Source organism: Dryas octopetala, chromosome 1, assembly GCF_963921425.1.
Source record: "Dryas octopetala chromosome 1, drDryOcto1.1, whole genome shotgun sequence".
Classification (NCBI taxonomy): Eukaryota; Viridiplantae; Streptophyta; class Magnoliopsida; order Rosales; family Rosaceae; genus Dryas; species Dryas octopetala.
Genome location: NC_141366.1, coordinates 10,258,703 through 10,273,806, shown reverse-complemented (window position 1 = coordinate 10,273,806; position 15,104 = coordinate 10,258,703). Strand labels below are relative to the sequence as shown.

The window sequence follows — 15,104 nt, the reverse complement described above, 5'->3', positions numbered from 1 at the left end:
TGGTCATTTCACATTAGATGATTTTTACAAATAGCAGTCCTTTTAATTTTTAATTAAAAAATTATTTGTTATAACTTATAAACTTATAAATTTGAATTTAATATTTGATTGAAATAGAAAAAAAAAATTTTTTTTTTGTTATATTGGAGGAAATCGAACCATGAATCTAGTCTAATAATAACCCCTACTATCCCACCCTACCTCATCCACCCCCACCACTTGGGATAATCCAATGGTTTAAAAAAAAAACAGCTTTTGATTTTGAGATTATGGTTTAGAATTAAAGGAAGTAGTCAAACATGGTTGGTGTAGAACTATGAAGTAGGAGAAAAACTCCTTTACTTTATTTCTGTTATAGTGGCGTAACATAACATGAGAAAAGAGGTTTAGGACGTTGAAATTTGAGATTAGTTTATATGATATAATATTAATACCACGTCACTATAACAGCCTGTGTGAGACGGCAGATATCTGAGATTGTGGGTCACCATAAGAGGAATATCGGAGCTTTTGTGGTTAAGTAGAACACCAGATCTGACTTTGTGGACTAATTACACCACCAAGTGAGTCAGTCAGCCTAACTCTGCTTCCTTCTTCACTCGTTCAAAACTAGCGGCTACTATTTCATTATTTAAACGCTCTCTCTCTTTTACTCTATTCGCGTTTAAAGCTCACATTGTTTCCATCGCAGTTCGCATCATATTCTCTCTCTCTATCTCTCTCTCTCTCTCGCTCTCTCTCTCGCTCTCTCTCAAGTGTTGTGTGTGAAAAAAATGAGCGTTTCAAGGTCCAAGTTCTTGGAGGTGTACTCAGTTTTGAAATCGGAGCTCCTCAATGACCCTGCTTTCGAATTCACCGACGCTTCTCGTCAATGGGTCGACCGGGTATTTCCATCTCTCCCTCGATTCATTATTGTCTTTGTAATCTCAATGTGCGTAGCTTTCAAAGATTGACTATTTTATACTTGTGCTGTTACTGTTACATTCAGTTTTAGTTTCAAGTTTTCAAGTTTTTTTTCTTGTGTGTTGTTTGGCTTTTCGAAGGAATATTTTTCTTAAATTATTCGGATTGAGGCAAATTTATTTTTGGCTGTGAAGTTTGATGGGATACTTTTGTTAGACTTAGATGGGTGAGATAAAAGATTTTTATAAGAATGTTGGTATTGGGATGATTGGGAAGTCCAAAGTGGGCTGAAAGCTTTGATTTTTTTTTTTTTTAATATGGCCTTGCCTGAACTTTTATAGCATGCATATACATGGTTTTCGTATAGACTTTTCTAGTTGCACATATACACGATTTATTTATCTTCCATATGAGTTGTGCATGTTGAAAATGCAACCAAAATAGCAGTTGTAAATATAGAATAAGCCCATGTATATAGCATGCACATGTTTTGTACGTGTGTCTGTGTGGGTTTGTATTAGTTCCAATAGAACTTGGGTTATGTCCTTGTGCGCACAGATATGGTTTTGAAGGCCCATGTGCATAATTTTTTTTTTTTTGTGCACTATATAATGGCACAAGTTTATGCTCAATTTTCCTGATATTTGTGCATCATAATTGAATCTTTGTGTGCCTTTTTGTTTGCAGATGCTGGACTACAATGTGCCAGGAGGTGTTGATAGAAATGTTACAATTTCCAATGCATCTTTGACCTTTCTGTGATAGAGCTTCTGCTCATACTACTTATTTTGTTGGCAGGAAAGCTGAATCGCGGTCTATCTGTCGTTGACAGCTTAAAATTACTTAAGGAAGGAAAGGAATTAACAGATGATGAAGTTTTTCAAGCAAGTGCACTTGGTTGGTGTATTGAATGGGTATGGCTACAAAATAACTCCTGCTGTTTTTGCAATATCAATCGGTATGCTTACCACACCTCTGCTCTGTTGCAATGTAATTTTGACCCTTTTCATTGCGTTTTGCAGCTTCAAGCATATTTTCTCGTACTCGATGATATCATGGATGGCTCTCATACACGTAGGGGTCAGCCCTGCTGGTTCAGACTCCCAAAGGTATGAGCCTCTAATGAGAGTGAACCTTTTCCCTGTGCAATTCTCTTTTGCTTTGAAAATGCTAATTTCCATAATTGTTAATCCTAGATTGGCATGATTGCTGCGAATGATGGCATAATACTTCGCAACCAAATCCCAAGAATTCTCAAAAAGCATTTTAAGGGAAAGCCTTACTATGTGGATCTGCTGGATTTATTTAATGAGGTAAGGTTTTCGTTACATAGACTTTAGACCAGGGCCACTAAGTTGCTTTTTTCCTTTTAACCATGTATCAATCATCAACATTCATATGCAGGTGGAATTTCAAACAGCCCATGGACAAATGATAGATTTAATTACCACTCATGAAGGAGAGAAATATCTATCAAAGTACTCATTGGCACTGTAAGTGAAAATTGAGATGGTTTAGATTTAATACAATTGGTTTCAATTAAATTTATTTCCTTTTCCTGTTTATAACGCTCAAATGGTTGTGTTATCATGCAGTCACCGCCGCATTGTTCAGTACAAAACTGCTTATTACTCATTTTACCTTCCAGTGAGTACAAATTCTTTTTTATGCATTCATAACTGAATACCTCTTCAGAGAAGAGTGATTTTTTTCCTTGTTCATGCCAGGGTTTAGTGAATATTCTTTGACATATCTTGCTTGTGATCAATCTATGCAATCAGGTAGCATGTGCGTTGCTAATGGCAGGCGAAGATCTTGAAAGCCACGTTGATGTGAAGAATATTCTTATTGAGATGGGAAACTATTTTCAAGTACAGGTAATTGTTAATTTTACAGAGAAATCCTCCTGTGATAGACTGTAGGAAGACCAAGAAATCCTCCTGTGTTAATGCCACAACTACAGCTCCAAGGACTAATAAAAGATCTAATAAAAGATCTATGACCACCAATTGTTTCTTCCTTCCTATGACTTCTCAGCAATCAAACAAGCATACATCTCTGTTGCCTTAGTATTTTGGTTTAATCTTTTATTTTGTTCTAAATGATACGCCAATGTATTTTGTAGGATGATTATTTGGATTGTTTTGGTGAGCCTGAAGTGATCGGCAAGGTATGTTGTCAAAGCTATATTCATTTGGCCTTTGATCATGCAATTCCCTACCATCATAGAGTTTTGAGAGTCCTAATCCTCAGTCATTTAAAATATTAGGTTGGGACAGATATTCAAGACTTCAAGTGCTCTTGGTTGGTTGTGAAAGCACTAGAAATTTCCAATGAGGAACAAAATAAATTATTACATGTAAGCAAGAAAAATCATTTTCCTACATATTGTATACTATGTCCCTGTATTATAGTTATTGACCACATTTTTCTATGTTTGTGTTATGTTACCAGGAGAACTATGGGAAAGATGACCAAGCATGTATTGCAAAAGTAAAGGAGCTATATAAAGTCATTGATCTTGAGGTTACTCTCCCTGCCTTCTCTTTCTGGTTTACATTTTCTGTGTTTTTGTTTCTTCCCTTTCTTCCCCCAAGGCGTTAAGCATGGGAATCATTTTGCATTCTATCAAGGGTTTGCTTCCTGTGCATGTCTCTGGAGTTAGAACAAATCATTTTTAACATTGTTACATTAAATTTGGGGTCTGCAGGGTGTATTTGCTGAGTATGAGAGCAACAGTTACCAGAAACTTATAAAATCCATTGAAGCTCATTCAAGCAAAGCGGTACAGGCAGTGTTGAAATCATTCCTGGCAAAGATCTACAAGAGGCAGAAGTAGGGACAGAGACAAAGCAAAAGAACAGAGCATAAGTGACTATTTGGTTCTAACAAAGGACAGCGAGAAGGAAAAATAAAGAAAGATCATAATGTATTCGTATCCCATCTCTTTTGGTTCTGATTTGGCTCTCCCATGAAAAACTGACCTGCTCAATTGGTTAGCCCAAACTTTGCAAGTTTTTGGTGACTATTTGATATTTTGTAGTTTAAAATTGTAAAATTGATTTCAGTTTTTTGGCCAAAAATGAATTTAGGCCTATATACTGTGTGCTCATTGTACTTTTCTATTGTTCTATAATATTAACATTGTATTTTCTATTGTGCTCTAAAATTAAAAAGTAGATACATATCACGACTTTAATAATGGAGTGACTGGTAAATAAAGGCCTACACAAGTTAAGCCATGGTTAGCACGCATACGCACTACTACCATCAGACTTTCACTGTCACCATTAGAGAAACACCCAACTATTAATCAAAATATGTTATTATAATTATCTGCAGCTATTAATCAAAATTTGTAGTTTTTTTTTTCGGTCAAAGAATCAAAATTTGTACTTAAGTTTCATTTGCAAAATTAATTCAGCACTTAAGATTTCAACACTGAAAATTCCGTATTCAGTGCTAAAGAGTTTCGATGTTTAAAATTTTGACATTAATAATTTAGCTTCTTCTGTTTAATTATGAGTTTTATTAATAGATTCAGGGTTTTTTTAATCTTCTTCCTCTCTTTTTTTCCTTCTAGAAATAGTGAGAATTAGAAACTATTTTGGTTAATTTTGGAATGGAATGAAGATTGTCTACTTTTATTGACAATAATATTGAGTTGTACAAGTGTATTAGCCAATGGTAATTTTGGCTTAGAATGCTGTTATTCTTGGACAAGTAGGGGGTGGTTTTAATTAAATGGAACAAAAATATAAGAGATGCCCAAATAATGGAAATTAGTGGCTACAAACTTCTGACTAAGGATTTACCACAAATCTGCAACTAGAAACCAAAAAATCAGCTAGAAGTTACTGATGTCAAAATTGGTTGATATTTCTTTTTAAGATATTTTCCTCTTTGTGTTAAGGGGGTGTGGACAGGAAGATAAATGTGTTAGACATTCCTGACCATCTCACCCTTCTCCTTGCTAGAAGCCAGAGAAACCATTGCTGGCAATTGGGGGAGAAATTCTGCCATTTCCAAGTATTCTCCAGGTAACATAATTTCATTGTCAAAGTTTTCTAATATCAACTTTTGGGTATTTTTTTCTTCCTCTTTTGTTCAAGACCTCCAATGCCATCATCTATTGTGACATTATATTTGGGATTCAAATTTGTATGGGGGATTCTATGACTATTCTTGAATTAGTGGCTAATGTTATTGTTTGTGTTTGTTGTTAAAGTTTGGACAGAGAGAAGAATATGGCTGAAAAGGTGGAGCAGAAACCCCGAAGCCCGTGGATCAAGGGTCCAAACCTAACCATACCAGTCCCAGAATTTAGCATTGAAGATTTCAAGAAGCATTCTCACATGCTTACCTCACCAACACCTTCATCAGATGCTGCAAAACCAAAGTGGAAGAACTGCCTCTGCTCCCCCACCACCCATGTTGGATCCTTCCGCTGCAGACACCACAGAAACTCGAGTGTTGGCGGGGGCCTCCACCGCGCCGGAGGCTCCGTTGGCTCCAACCTCTCCGAATTGACCCGGAAAAATCCAGTTCCATTAATGACTCTGTCCAAGCTCGATACCATCCCTTCATAAATTACACTTGGGGTTTCATGCAACGTTGAGAGAGACTGAGTGTGTGTATGGCATCTTGTCTCACAAAAATAATGCTACATTTTAGATACCAACTGATATCACATAAAGGTGTTTGTTAATTACTTTTAATGCCTTCGTTTTTCATCTCATTGTTACCTTTTTAAAATCTCAAATACGGTCGTGTAATATTGGTTGGTATGTTAAATTTTGATAGACATTTACTTTTGATGTATCATGTATGTAGTGTTATTGGTTTGGTAATTGTTATTGTATTCATAATTTCCTCTCATATAATGAATTTGAAGTAAGGCAGTCTATCAATCTATTATTTATATATAATGGATCATGTCTTGTTCAATTTTGTTTTTGATGAATAAATAATACATTGAAAAGTATATGAATTCGTCAAAACTGACGAAACTTTGACGGATTGGATTGAAGAATTTCAACATCCCTACTCAAACATGCCATAAATGCGTTATAAAAGCTCCATGTTCCATTTAGCCAGAAACTATCCATGATTAAAAGAAGACATATGAATATTTAGTCTCAATTTTACTTTATTTTCATCTTTAAAATAAGATATTTGAACTGAAAATATCTCTAATATTGAAAAAAAATACAAGGCGAATAACTTCTTTGTATCTTATATTTACTTTCAAAAAATTGAAGCAGTTTATTCCCATCAATCTACATAGCAACTTGTCATAAGTTCATAAAAGCAATTTTCATGTCATGGCCGTTAGAAATTATCAGTACACATGGTAAAATTGGAATTCTCTTTTTGGGGCTGGGTGTAGACTGTGTAGTAATTAAATTGTTGGGTGTATTTTTAGAAACACATTGGAGCGAATGTCGGCCTTGTTGTGGGCTTAGGCCCAGTCCAGCTGTCCCATTGGCCCATTCACAGTAACAAGGGCAAAGCCGTAAAACACCAAACACAAAACGACACCGTTTGGTCCGTTCGCATTGCGGGCGTGCTCACCGCCTTCAATTGGCGTTACTCAACGAAATAAACCCACCCTCAAGTCCTCAACCTCTCCACCTCCACCCCCACAAACATCATCAAAATTTCCTTAAATTTTGGACATGCAGACTATCAGGGTTAAGGCTTTGCAGTGATAAGTTGATAACTATACCCTTCAAAAGTGTTCGCTGATTCTGGCTTTGCAGTAGCTGTTGAGGTTCAAAGGAGGAGTCTTTCTCTGGTAAGGACATTTGATTCTGACAAATACCACCCAAAAGAAAAGAAATTTGGAATTTGGGTTTCAATGGATATATTTTTCCTCATAATTTGCCTTCCATATTTATATGTGGATGTTTTTATTGTTTTGTGGTCATAATGCGCAAAGAGTTGTGTTTTTCAGTTGATCTTTATCATCAATATGCCAATGTTGACTGCTGCAAGTTCAATTAAGCCAACTCTATTGCCACCAGGTATTGTATGTGTATCCATTGCTAAATTCCTGTGATTCAGTTTATATTAGATTGTGTTAAATATTTGCGAAATGGGAATATGCTTTTTTACCTAATTTAGGTTGTAGGAAATGTGAGTTTGAGTTTTCTGTTGAATGCAATTACATGCTCATGACTGCGGAATTTTATCCAACAAAAAGTCTCTTGGAAGAACTTCTTCCATAAGGCCCATAACTGTGTTGGTGGTTGGAATTTTGTTTTATTATGATTTTCAGTTTGATGATATTTGGGTTTTGAGTTTTAGGATATATGACGGTTATCATCTTTCTTTGTATACGGTGGATACAGTGGGTCAATTCCGTGGGCGAGTAGCACTTCCGGGTCATTGCTGTGGGCAGGTTGTGCTTTCTGGGTCTGGTCCAAGATGGGTTGATGGAAGAATGGCAAAGCTTCGGATGGGACCAGTGGGGCTTGGTGCACGATTTTCACTTCTTGAGAGAAGAAAACCAATCACCGGGTCTAGTCGAATGCAGTCTGCTTCTGTAATATGTGCTGCTGCTTTGGTTAGTTTTTTTTTTTTTTTGCACCTGTTGTATCATTTTTACCTGATTTCCTTGTCTTTGTATGGTGACAGAATATCTGTTGCATGCGGGAACATTATCTCTTAGATTTCTCTCCTGTAGCAATTTTAAATCATGGTTCATTTGAAGTCATTTTTGATTAATTATCAGTAAACCCATTCATTTGAATTATGAGAATGGTGACTTTGTATGTAAGCCAATGCATTTCCCATTTCATCCCTCCGAAAAAGAGTTGGACGGAAGATATGGGTGTCTTTTTAAAAAATTCTTTTAACTTAATCAATATGCCTGGAATTTGACACTTAAATCAATTGATCATCTGGTTCCTTTTTCTTTTCTTGTGTTTTCTTTCTCTTCAAATTCTTCTAATGCTCATTTTGGCAGAGAAATTATGCAATCATAGTTATATTGTAACTTTTTTTGAACTTTATATTTCTGCATCACCCTTAAATATATAGTTAATTGATGGAGTAATAACTTTTTTGTTGTCTCCTTTTAAATTGATCCCTAACTTCCTCCATTGAGGAACAAAAGGGGAAACAGAATCTTAATTTCTCTTTTATTTTTGCAGAATGCCACAATGGGTGCAGAGCAAACCCAAACTGTTCTACGCGAGTCTCCAACAATTACACATCTTCCTGGTAAGAGCGACTAGTTGGTGTTAATTGCTTATATGCTGTGAAAAAAACTCGTTTTGAAACCTGGGAGATGAGTGTCTAGCATTTTTGTTTTATTTTTTTTTTCTTCTATAGCCCTCTCTATCAACGTCTTAATAGCTGATAATTATTTGAAATTCTCTTGGAACCCACATGTTGTTTTGCATTTTCAATTTTTCTTCTTGAAATTCTGAGGTAATGTCAGAAATCATATAACAGTTGAACGAAATTACAGGCAAGGAGAAGTCCCCACAGCTAGATGATAATGGGCCTGATTTACCACCTAATGATGGTGGAGGTGGTGGTGGCGGTGGAGGTGGTGGTGGAGGCAACTGGTCAGGAGGCTTCGCCTTTTTTGGTTTTCTTCTCTTTCTAAGCTTCTTAAAGGATAAAGAAAGTGAGGGTTCTTATCGGGACAATAGGAGAAGGTGATGGAAGGATTTGAGAGGACATAATATTGGAGATTTTGCATTGTAGTTTAAGGTCTCTTCGGTTGTATTTTTAATGAACTATGATTTAACTTTTATACTTAAAAGAACGGCTTTTTGGCATCAATAACACAGCTGGTATTCTTTGGCCAGAAAATTGAATAAACTATCTTTTAATTACTGACTTAAAGAGCATTGGCAGTTATCAACTAAATTGGTATTTGGTTTGATCCTTAATTACAATCTTAAAAGACACTACATTGATTTTTCTTGTTTGATTGTTCTCATACGCAAAACAATAAATAAATAGCAAAACCTTGCATGTAACTGTTCCTACCTTGTGATGGCACTGAGTGACAAAACACGTCAATTAAAGGATGATTTGTACCAGTTCCACACAAGTTTTCTCCCAGCCAGGGCACTTGTTTGCGAGAAATCAATTTGAACGGCCAATGTGTATGACTTTGTTATTTGTTAAGAAAATGATAATTTTCCTCCTTTGAAAAGTTGACGGTTCTCATAAAGGAATTTCCTCAGCACCCAAGATTTAATTGGTACTGATAATTATCCTTTTTTTTTTTTTTTTTTTATCGTAGCTTAAGATAGATAATTCCACTTGGCAATACCCTGCATGATGAATGATGATAACAAGCTGGCTTAGATTTTGAAACAGGCCATGGGGACAGAAGCTACTCTTGCACATCAAAAGGTAAGTGATAACCATGAATACAATGAAACCTATCTACTTGAAACAAATATCAAATACAGTGAAACCTAACTTCAAAATCTATCAAAATTTGAAATTATCTCATTTTGTTGGTTTGGTCCATGTCGTTTCTGATGTCACCGTATTTCCATAATAAACCTGCTTTGACGATTCATCCCAGTAGGCCTGAAAAAGTCAAAAGAAGCAAAGAAGAAAATCAGATTTTGTACAACAAAAGTAATTCCTTGTCTTAGGCCATTAAGAAAAAAGTAATTGCTCATCGTACAAGCATGAAAGACAATCAGTTAATGGCTTATGCAATTAGCCGTTAAATGATTCCTTTAATGTGTTTCAATTCCTTCTCATTCCAAGATCAACTTAAACAGAAATGTTAATAAGCAACCCTTTCCAAAAGCAGAAATCCAGACAGTTAAAAGAGTACAATTCCTGGCTAGTAAACAATGCCTTGTCATAAACAATGCTCCCACTAAGAGTCTAAGACATATACCTGCCATCCAGAGGGGAGATCCCTTGAAAGTTCAGTCAGATCAGGCTGCTTGTTCCCATCAGTAGGTGCCTCAGATGCTGTTTTTGCAGCTTCACGGGCTAATTGAGCCTTTCTTCTCCTCACCTTCTCACGCCTGTATGAAACAAAACTATCGCATCACATGAAATTTGATATGATATAAAACTTGTGTCTCCATGCATACCTCAGTGCATGCATGTGAGAGAACAAGTCCTATATATAAGCAAACTTTGTTGGACTTAAGAGTAATGTTATCCCTACTGCGCCTCAAGAATTTCTTTCAAGAATGTGTTAAAATAAGATTTTAGGTTTCCATACCAATTGCCACCCAGAGGCTGAAAATTAGCATTATCTTTGGCCTCTCCACTGGTAATTTGTTGTGCATACCATTCCTGCAATGAAAGGAATGTAAGCAACCAGAAGGACCCAAAACGTGGTAACCTGTACAAATAAAGTCCACAGACCTCTATTTCCCTTTTCCGCTTCCTCTCTAACAACTCGTATGCATTTTCAGGTTCCTCCTCATCTTCAAGCAATTCCTCTTTTGCTGCTTTCCACTGGTTAAATTGACATATCAAAATTAGGTAATCCAAAAATATACAGATACAAGTAATAATGTGGAAAATTAGACACAAACATACCTTGTCTACCAAACTGGAGACTTTCTTATTAGACCTCATGGAGGAACCAACTGCTACAGTCCTCTTTTTAGTCCGTGGAACTGAATAAGAGAAAAGAAACAAATGAGTGTGCGTATAATTACATACATGTCCACAGTAGAAATTTTATGCAATGCCATAATTCATAAACATTTCTTGAGGAAAAAATGTCATGAAAGGCATGTTACTCCATTTTATATTGGGTGTTTAAAATCTTTACCTTTAGACTGAGCCTTAGTAACCACTGGAGGAAGAATAGATGTGGCAGTAGAAACAGAATTAGTGGATGGAAGAGAAACAGTATTTCTCACTGAAACAGTTGCAGGTGCTTGGATTGTGGCTGTGGTAGAAGGAACCTCCACAGATGCCCCATCAATCTCACTATCAACAGCAGAACCATCAACATTCACATTTGGCAATGAACCACTGCTGCCTGCTGCTGAAAAGGTGTTGATAGATCCAGTATGATCAGATGCAAGGTTGTTATAGCTAAGAGGAGCAGACTCGCTGTGAAACTGCGTGGACTCTATACTACTGACTATAGGAGCAGCAGGTCCTGTACTATCTTGAATCCCATAATAAATGACAGACTCAACAGGGTTAGCCGCAACCTGAGCAGATTCAGTGTAGGTGCCAGGAACTGCACCATAGTAAACTGGTGCATGGGGTATAGCAACTTGACCTCCTTCAGCATGTCCATAGAAAGTACTGCTAGGGACTTCAGTAACTGAATGCCCATAATATTCAAAACTGGAACCTGGATAGGAGAAATTGTATTGTTCTGCATATGAAGGTTGCCCTATCTCAGGATAAGATGGCAGAGGAGGGTGCGGGGGTTCAGGTGGGGGATCATCAGGTGGGGGTGGAGGAACCTGTTCATTATCAGGTGGTGGTGGGGGAATCCATTCTTCATCTGGGGGAGGTGGAACAGTGAACGCATTCTCTGACACCAAAGACGCGTATTCGGAAGGTGGACCGGGCTGAATTGGCTGCTCCAGAGGAGTAAACTCCTTCACATTCAATGCATATGCAACGGCTGTATTTCCTGCGGAATTCGAATCTTCAACTTCCATGTCCACATCCATGTCATCATCTTCCCCTGCACAAAACTCATTCTTGGTAGTTGACTCATCAGGAACTACTACCCCATTGGCTTGTTCACTTGCACCACTCTCCATAAATCCAGTGGGGAAGGCAGATGCAGAAACGTGCTCAGCATTTAAACCGCAACCTTTAATGTCCAGATCTTTAGAGACTATTGTTGATGCATCAACACTAGGAGTAACACGACAATCATCCAACGTAGAGATAAGCAGTTCATTTCCAACTCGATCTGCTTCAGTTTTACACTCCATGCTTTCCTGAAAATTGTTTTCACCTTGGGAGAAAGATGCATGAGTAGCCTCAACTTCATCCAGTACCGATTTAGCAATCTTGGACATTTCATCATCAATAGCACTCTCAAGCTGCTTAAGTTGTCTTTCAGAATGCATCCAAAATGGAAGCAGAGATGATCCATAAGATAAAAGCGACTTAAAATCAAAAATTCTAATCTCAACTTCCAAAAAATACTTCGAGATCCAGTTGGGACCTTGCAGTTGGTCCTTGGACCTGAAACATATAAACATGTTATTATAATCTCCATAAATGAATAAGCAAATAAATAATTTTTTCAAAAAAGTGTGCGTTTTTTTTGGGGGGGGGGGGGGGGTTGTGTGTGGTGTGTGGGGGCAGGGGGTGGTAGGAGAGGGCAAAGCTTGTCATACCCTTGCAGTGACTTTAATCTCTCTAACAATGCCTCGCTATCTTTCACAAGACGAGAGGGGAGATCAATCCCCAATTCATGATCTTCATTAGCCATCATATCATGCATAGCTCCATCATTGCCTCCTAGATTCCACTCGCCCACTTGGGACCCATGCCCAATATTAGCAGACCCTTCAACTGTGTCAGCATTAGAAAAACCATCTAATTTCACACCAGAAGCAAAGTTAGACTCTTGTGTACCAAAAATATTCTCTGTTTTTCCAGCAACAGAAGGCGTTTTCTCGTCACAGGTTAACTTGGTTGCTTGGGCCAAAACATCAGGCACTTCCCATGAAGTTTCCCCAGTTTCAGTATTCCAGTAATAATAGGAGTTACTCTCTTCATGCATCACAATCTTCCAACCTGAACTGACATCTCCAACAACTTGTGCATTAGAAGTTTCAGGAACAGAGATTTGTTCTGTCAAATCCAATTCTGCATGTAAATCACTAGAGGCCACATCATCATTTTCTCTTTTATCACTGTCCTCCAGGTTCTGGTCACATTCATGCGGAACAGAGTTTGTATCCACTCCCTGTTGCTTAACCATCTGAGAAGCAAGGTCTTCGCTTACGTTGGTATCCAAATTCTGACAAGATTCACCAAGTGAACTCTTAACCTGGTAAAGGCAAAGCTTTTAGCATGTGGAGCAAACACAAAATGAGAGGTTTTTGAGGTAAACAGAACTTCTTTTAGTACCTAGATTGAACATTATTACTTAAAGAGATGCCCTCAATTTGTACATTCAGTTGCCAGAAACATGATTGAGAGAGAGAGAGAGAGAGAGAGAGAGAGAGAGAGAGAGAGAGAGAGAGAGAGAGAGCGAGGGAGGGAGGGAGGGATGGATGGAGGGAGGCAGAGGGCTAGGTGAGAACTATGTATTTATACTAGAAGATTGTAAAGCCCCACTCACCAAGCCACTCAAAAACTAAGCTCAAGAATGGTAAGGTCATGGGGAAAATGGAAGAAAGGTAGATAAATCCACTTAATTACCTCATCATTATTCTCAGGCGAGGAATTTTCTACAGAGGCATCGCTAAGTATTTTATTTGAGTCATCATCCAACTCGTCATCACTATATTGCCCAAGTAACAGCAGCGGATTTTGTGGTTGCTGACCTGCAGACATAAAATACTAGCATGTCAAACACTACCCAACCAATAAGATTATCTACTTAGTAAACACCAACATATCAGAACCTAAACAAACAAAAGGGCTAGACTTTTCATGTAAACTGTAAGTAACTGGAACTAAGATGGGGGAAGAAAAAATCTATCTAAGAATACAATATTAAAATTTGAAGTGAGATTTTTAGGATCTCTTCATTGCAGCCAGCAGCCACCTGTTACACATGGAAGAAATGTCAGCAGGGTAAAAAGCAAAATAAAGCCAGGGACATACGAACCGATAGAAAAAATTTCCCGGCTGAAATCTTCAAAATGCTTCGGTGCTGCCAAAAGGGCATATCGAATGGGAGTGATTCATAATTTCACAGTGGCAGAGCCCGACCTGATCTGGAAATGAATGTTCTCAACAAGACAACAGCCACCCTACAGTCTGAAAACAAAATCTTGGGGGCAAACAACATAACATGTCTTGTACATATAGTTTCCATAATTCCACCGAACAACATAATGTTGAGCACAACATGTCCTCTCTACAAAGTCCTTTTTGAAGAAAACTGACGGAACCCACCTGAAGAAGATGGTGAATTGGGTAACCCAGCATGGCCTTTCGAATATATATCTCCTCCATGTTCATCATTCTCAGCAGAGTCACCCAAATCTCCTATAAAGACAAACAAATTAACTCAACATATAACCCCAAAATCTGGGTAAGTTACGCATAAACCAGCTATGCATTACCCAATGCCATAAAGTAAGATGCACATATCATCTTTAGTTAAAAATAAATGTTATACTGAAATTAAACGACCACACAAATCAAAACAGAACACAGACTACGTAAAATTTTCCCAATAAGAGACCTTTTATCCTCCAATAATCTAAAATACAAATTTCAAACTTATTACAAAAATTCAGTTTACTTTAAACATCTAGAAAACCCTACAGAAGATAATGAATAGTCTCAACAATTCAAACAATTACATACATATAAAGAGATAGAGCGAGAGAGTACCAGAGGGTTCCGCGAAGAGATCGAGCTTGACTCTGCGACCAGCGTTGGTCTTAGCTGCAAGACGACGCTCTTTTCTCTTCCCCATCGATTAAACTCTGAGCGCTTTTACTTCTCAAACAGCTCGACACCTACTTGAGCTTATTTTGGATTTACCCTAATTTCCAACTTTTGGTTTTGATTTCGAACAGAAATGATTAGACTTTTGATTGCTTTTCCAAGGAAACGCACCGTCTCGTCTCGGAGGTTTTGTTTTATGTTTGCTACTCTTCTCTTCTACTTTATTTTCTCTACGAATACGATTCTCATATATTACATCAATCCACAAGCCACTCAACTCCTAGGTCCAATATTGGTTATTCACCAAAAAAAAAAAAATAGTTGGCCCAATGGGCCTCCCTTGGTAGAGATTTGAAATGAAATTAGGAATGCCCTAAAAAGGAAATTTGTTTATATGAGATGCTATCATGCTTTATGTGAGATTCAATCATAATATCTTGCATAACTTCAGCTAGAAAGATTTTATGCTTGTTTTAGGCTTTTAGCATCATTTTGGTCATATAAATATTATTCAATGAAAATAGAAACATTTTCAAAATGGTAGTCATGTTACACAGGCATGTTAAAAATATATATATTTTTTTTACTTTTGGAAAATAGTACTTCCAATAGAGTAATAGGGATTTGGACCACTGATT

The 15,104-nt window shown here is 37.3% G+C and overlaps 3 protein-coding genes across 4 annotated transcripts; 2 read left to right on the top strand and 1 right to left on the bottom strand.

Moving 5' to 3' along the window:
• The first annotated feature begins 658 nt into the window (after positions 1-658).
• On the top strand, positions 659-4,057 carry LOC147297652 (farnesyl pyrophosphate synthase-like). Its single transcript, XM_086234566.1, has 12 exons — positions 659-884; positions 1,591-1,615; positions 1,702-1,817; positions 1,926-2,012; positions 2,100-2,216; positions 2,308-2,396; positions 2,499-2,550; positions 2,685-2,780; positions 3,029-3,073; positions 3,173-3,262; positions 3,358-3,429; positions 3,614-4,057. The coding sequence occupies exons 1-12, from the start codon at positions 774-776 to the stop codon at positions 3,740-3,742; spliced, it is 1,029 nt and encodes a 342-aa protein (XP_086090692.1). The 5' UTR covers positions 659-773; the 3' UTR covers positions 3,743-4,057.
• Positions 4,058-6,490: 2,433 nt separating this feature from the next.
• Positions 6,491-8,757, top strand: LOC147297651 (uncharacterized). The gene is made up of 5 exons (XM_086229253.1): positions 6,491-6,700; positions 6,860-6,929; positions 7,257-7,471; positions 8,061-8,130; positions 8,381-8,757. Exons 2-5 carry the CDS (start codon positions 6,878-6,880, stop codon positions 8,575-8,577), a joined length of 534 nt encoding a protein of 177 aa, XP_086085379.1. The 5' UTR covers positions 6,491-6,700; positions 6,860-6,877; the 3' UTR covers positions 8,578-8,757.
• Positions 8,758-9,298: 541 nt separating this feature from the next.
• LOC147297650 (WW domain-containing protein) lies at positions 9,299-14,659 on the bottom strand. 2 transcript variants are annotated; one of them, XM_086229704.1, is made up of 10 exons: positions 14,410-14,659; positions 13,966-14,058; positions 13,264-13,388; positions 12,231-12,889; positions 10,685-12,075; positions 10,447-10,526; positions 10,270-10,362; positions 10,124-10,197; positions 9,788-9,920; positions 9,299-9,465 (listed from the first exon to the last, which is right to left on the bottom strand). In XM_086229704.1, the coding sequence occupies exons 1-10, from the start codon at positions 14,492-14,494 to the stop codon at positions 9,382-9,384; spliced, it is 2,817 nt and encodes a 938-aa protein (XP_086085830.1). In that variant the 5' UTR covers positions 14,495-14,659; the 3' UTR covers positions 9,299-9,381. The 2 variants fall into 2 exon arrangements, with proteins under 2 accessions (XP_086085830.1, XP_086085831.1); XM_086229705.1 differs by lacking the exons at positions 13,966-14,058; positions 14,410-14,659 and adding an exon at positions 13,676-13,929.
• Between the last annotated feature and the right edge of the window lie 445 nt (positions 14,660-15,104).

Excerpts from the sequence above, each read along its gene's own strand:
- LOC147297652 (XM_086234566.1), top strand. The coding sequence starts at position 774 with ATGAGCGTTTCAAGGTCCAAGTTCTTGGAGGTGTACTCAGTTTTGAAA. Across the intron at positions 2,551-2,684 it reads ATTACTCATTTTACCTTCCA|GTAGCATGTGCGTTGCTAAT; the intron begins GTGAGTACAAAT and ends CTATGCAATCAG. Across the intron at positions 2,781-3,028 it reads GAAACTATTTTCAAGTACAG|GATGATTATTTGGATTGTTT; the intron begins GTAATTGTTAAT and ends TGTATTTTGTAG.
- LOC147297651 (XM_086229253.1), top strand. The coding sequence starts at position 6,878 with ATGCCAATGTTGACTGCTGCAAGTTCAATTAAGCCAACTCTATTGCCA. Across the intron at positions 7,472-8,060 it reads TAATATGTGCTGCTGCTTTG|AATGCCACAATGGGTGCAGA; the intron begins GTTAGTTTTTTT and ends TTATTTTTGCAG. Across the intron at positions 8,131-8,380 it reads AACAATTACACATCTTCCTG|GCAAGGAGAAGTCCCCACAG; the intron begins GTAAGAGCGACT and ends ACGAAATTACAG.
- LOC147297650 (XM_086229704.1), bottom strand. The coding sequence starts at position 14,494 with ATGGGGAAGAGAAAAGAGCGTCGTCTTGCAGCTAAGACCAACGCTGGT. Across the intron at positions 13,389-13,965 it reads CAATTCACCATCTTCTTCAG|GTCAGCAACCACAAAATCCG; the intron begins GTGGGTTCCGTC and ends TTATGTCTGCAG. Across the intron at positions 10,198-10,269 it reads AGCGGAAAAGGGAAATAGAG|GAATGGTATGCACAACAAAT; the intron begins GTCTGTGGACTT and ends CTTTCATTGCAG.